Genomic DNA, 3,315 nt, shown 5'->3' with positions numbered 1-3,315 from the left:
AGTGACAGATATAGTCACTCAAATAAACCATCTCAGTCAACAGGTGAACAACTTGGCTCTTGTCACTCAACCCAACCACCTCAGTCAACAGGGCAATGACTTTTCTCACAAATGATCTAAAGTTGATTAAAAGACCTGACACCCTTTGTGTTCTACAAGCAGAAGTTTTCCATGAAAATTGATTTAGAAAGAAAGTCAAGGCACAAAGGGGGAGTACAATTTGAATTACAAAACTCAAATGATTATACTCTCATCATCAGGAAAACCTATCCCATGTTTTTGGAAAGTTGAAGATGCACCACCAGCTTATGCGCCAGCAAGAATAACAAGCGGAATCTGTCGCATTGTGAAGTTTGTTTCACGGACAGATCCCGCTTGTTATTCTTGCTGCACGGCAAGTTGGTGGTGCATCTTCATCCTTCCAAAAACAGGGGACAGGTTCCCCGGATAATAGGAGTATAACCACTCAAGCAAGAGTTTGATGAACACTCTGATGAAGCACGTATCATTGTGATTTTTGTTCACTCAACTAACTTGTGAGGAAAGTTATTGACGTGTTGACTGAGGTGATTGAGTTGAGTGACAAACACGTATTTGGTCAACAAAGACATGTTTTGTCACTCAATTCAACCACCTGAGCCAACAGGTGAATAACATTGCTCACAAGTGAGTTGAACGGTCAAAAGTCCTGACACATTTTTCATTCTACAAGCCAAATTTTTCCTTGAAAATTGAAGTAGAGAGAGAGGCAAAAAAACAAGGGGAGGAAAAAAGGAATGGGTTCTGATGATGACTTATCACCTTGTCAACCATCAAACTCTGATCAAGCACTTGTGTCTTTCATGGACCCTTCAGCATCTTACCTATCAGCGGAACTGCAGTCTGTTCCAGACGTGTCGAAAAACCAAAACAAGTTCTTATCAGAATCATTGAAGATCACCTGACAAGACCTGGATTTGTTTTTTCGATGCGCCACAACAGACTGCATTTCCGGTAATAAATATTACACAGGAAGGTCCATGGATGGATCAAGTCCCTGATCAGTGTTTGATGAACAAAGAGGTGACAAAAGATAAGTAGAACCCATGGATGGTGCCATATGTGGAGTTTGGAGATGCACATGGCAAAGTGATAATGAAAGAGGAAACTGAGGAACAGGAGACTGTGTGGTCGAATCAGACATGGTATATAAGGCAAACAGTTGCAGCGGCCAACTTGTGGTATGTGCACATATGCTTATGGTGGTCACATGAGTCACAAACCCTAACCCCTAGCCATACATTCTTCTCAAATTAGTTATACTTGGTGAAAAGACCTGACACATAAGAACCAGTGGTGTGTTCTTGTATAATGACATCATAGATAAAATACGCAGCCTGAATTAATATGAAGTCAATTGGGAAGAAGTGTAGCAATTGCAGTCAGAGCATCATCAAGTTTTGCAGAGCTGGGTGATATCCCCAGGGCCAGTTTTTCAAGGGGGTCATAGTGCTTCAAGAAAGCACTTTCATAACAGTTTTCTGGAAGGTTAGCACAGACAGTTCCAAAGGGGTTGACTGTATGGCCTTCTTGACGCCTAGTATCTAATCTGCGGGCGGGATGAATCCTCAGCTTGATAGTGGATTGATCTTGATAGGATAGCCGGTCCACTTCATGTAGCCAGTTGCCATACTTGACGCTACGCCATGCTGGACAAATCGACTTCTGGATGGGTCGATGTGGGTCGTCTTCTGTATCAGAACAGCAGTCTGCATCGGGTAGGAGGTCAAGAAATTGCGGAAGATGTTGCTGAAGAGTGGCTTTACGGTATTTCCAGAGCTGAGTAGACATATTATCAGAAACGGACTGGAGAATGCCTAAAGGCATAAACATGACTTACATCTCTTCTCTTTTTGCTCCGGGTCCTTTGTTCAACCTTGGATGGATCTCGAAATCTTCTCTTGATTTCTTCAATCCGCCCAATCACCCAGCGAGTCATGATCCCAACTTGGACAAGGTCATTAGGGTTGTCTTGATCCAGTCCAAAATTCTCAAAAGCAGAAGCAGCTTTGGCAAACTTCCAATGCTTTACAGTAAAAAAAATCATTGTTTGATTCCATGTACTTTTTTCACCATTGTCCGCTTCCCATTCAAAGGTGAAATTATCATCTATTTGATGATTCGCCAGGTCTTTGAGGAGCAGAGTCTTGAACGGTGACCAATCAGATTTAACTGAATGGGCTGAAGCATTATAGGTGGTGAAGACTGAGGTATCTTGTAAGATCATTTCCATAGTCAGAGTTGGAAGATTCATAAGTTGATCATTGCCAGGTGAATCAGGATAAACTTGGTGTGTTTTGGTGTATCCAAGTATAAATCTTGCAAATTCAGAATATGATTTACAGATTGGCTGGTTATGACCGGGGAGGTGAGCGCTCAGAGCCTTGTTCTTTGCTTTGCGGCTCTTTGGTGGTGCTCCATTCACCCAACCACTTGAGCGTTTATGAGTGGGAGATGCTGAGATCGTAAAGTGGAGTCATGAGTTTGCAGCTTTTGAACCAGAAGAACTGAAGAGGTCCTACCCATTTAAATGTGTGTTGATACACAAGATTACAATTTGTCCTTGTTTGATTTGATGGAGAATGATCTGAGGTGATGTTGATGAAACAAGAGAAAGTGATGGTCAAGAAGGAGGAGGCCAGGAAAGAGGAGTGCAGCCTGAGACACATTTATACCTCTACCCCTACTTTCCTGCTTCTTCCAAAGGCTTCTGCACTGGTTGAGGACATTTCCAAGCTGTGACACTCTCAAAAACATCAAGTGTCAGGCTTCTGACCCCACTTTGTGTCCTTGATGAATCCAGTAGTTCTAGTTCAGATGTGATTCAAATATTGTGCAGATGTACTAGGGGACAAGTCAAAACCACTTGGTGCGGTAAGCACGGATGGGCAAGGTCTTGACATACATGAGAAATATGTTTCAGTGTTTGACTTTTTTTGACACAAGCACAAGAAAGAAATGACATTTTTACAGGTCTTTTTGTTCAACTTATGATACCGTTTGATTCAACAACAAAAAATATATATAAAAGAATCAATAAAAAAATTTGAACAGATTTAAGCCCTACACCCAATAAACATATGAAACAATTAAACACTCAATATAAAACAGGATATGATATTTTGTACATATTTTTGTCCAACACCAAAGAAAGAGATGATTTTTTTTCAGCATTTTGCACCTCCTGAGATTTTTCCAATATACAAGTAAAAAAAAGAGAAATATAATTTGATAATGATTGAGATGATTCTATAAATACCCTTCACAGAACCTTGA

General features: G+C 40.8%; 1 protein-coding gene across 1 annotated transcript; it reads right to left on the bottom strand.

Annotated features, from left to right (window-relative positions):
* Positions 1-1,392: 1,392 nt before the first annotated feature.
* On the bottom strand, positions 1,393-2,272 carry MELLADRAFT_93467 (uncharacterized protein; the record flags this gene model as incomplete). Its single annotated transcript, XM_007405887.1, has 2 exons — positions 1,393-1,818; positions 1,880-2,272. The coding sequence occupies 2 exons, from the start codon at positions 2,270-2,272 to the stop codon at positions 1,393-1,395; spliced, it is 819 nt and encodes a 272-aa protein (XP_007405949.1).
* Positions 2,273-3,315: the final 1,043 nt, after the last annotated feature.

The sequence above is a fragment of the Melampsora larici-populina genome (genome assembly GCF_000204055.1).
Source record: "Melampsora larici-populina 98AG31 unplaced genomic scaffold MELLAscaffold_5, whole genome shotgun sequence".
In the NCBI taxonomy this organism is placed as follows: Eukaryota; Fungi; Basidiomycota; class Pucciniomycetes; order Pucciniales; family Melampsoraceae; genus Melampsora; species Melampsora laricis-populina.
The sequence above is the reverse complement of the archived record's forward strand: the minus strand, read 5'-3'. Positions and strand labels throughout refer to the sequence as shown.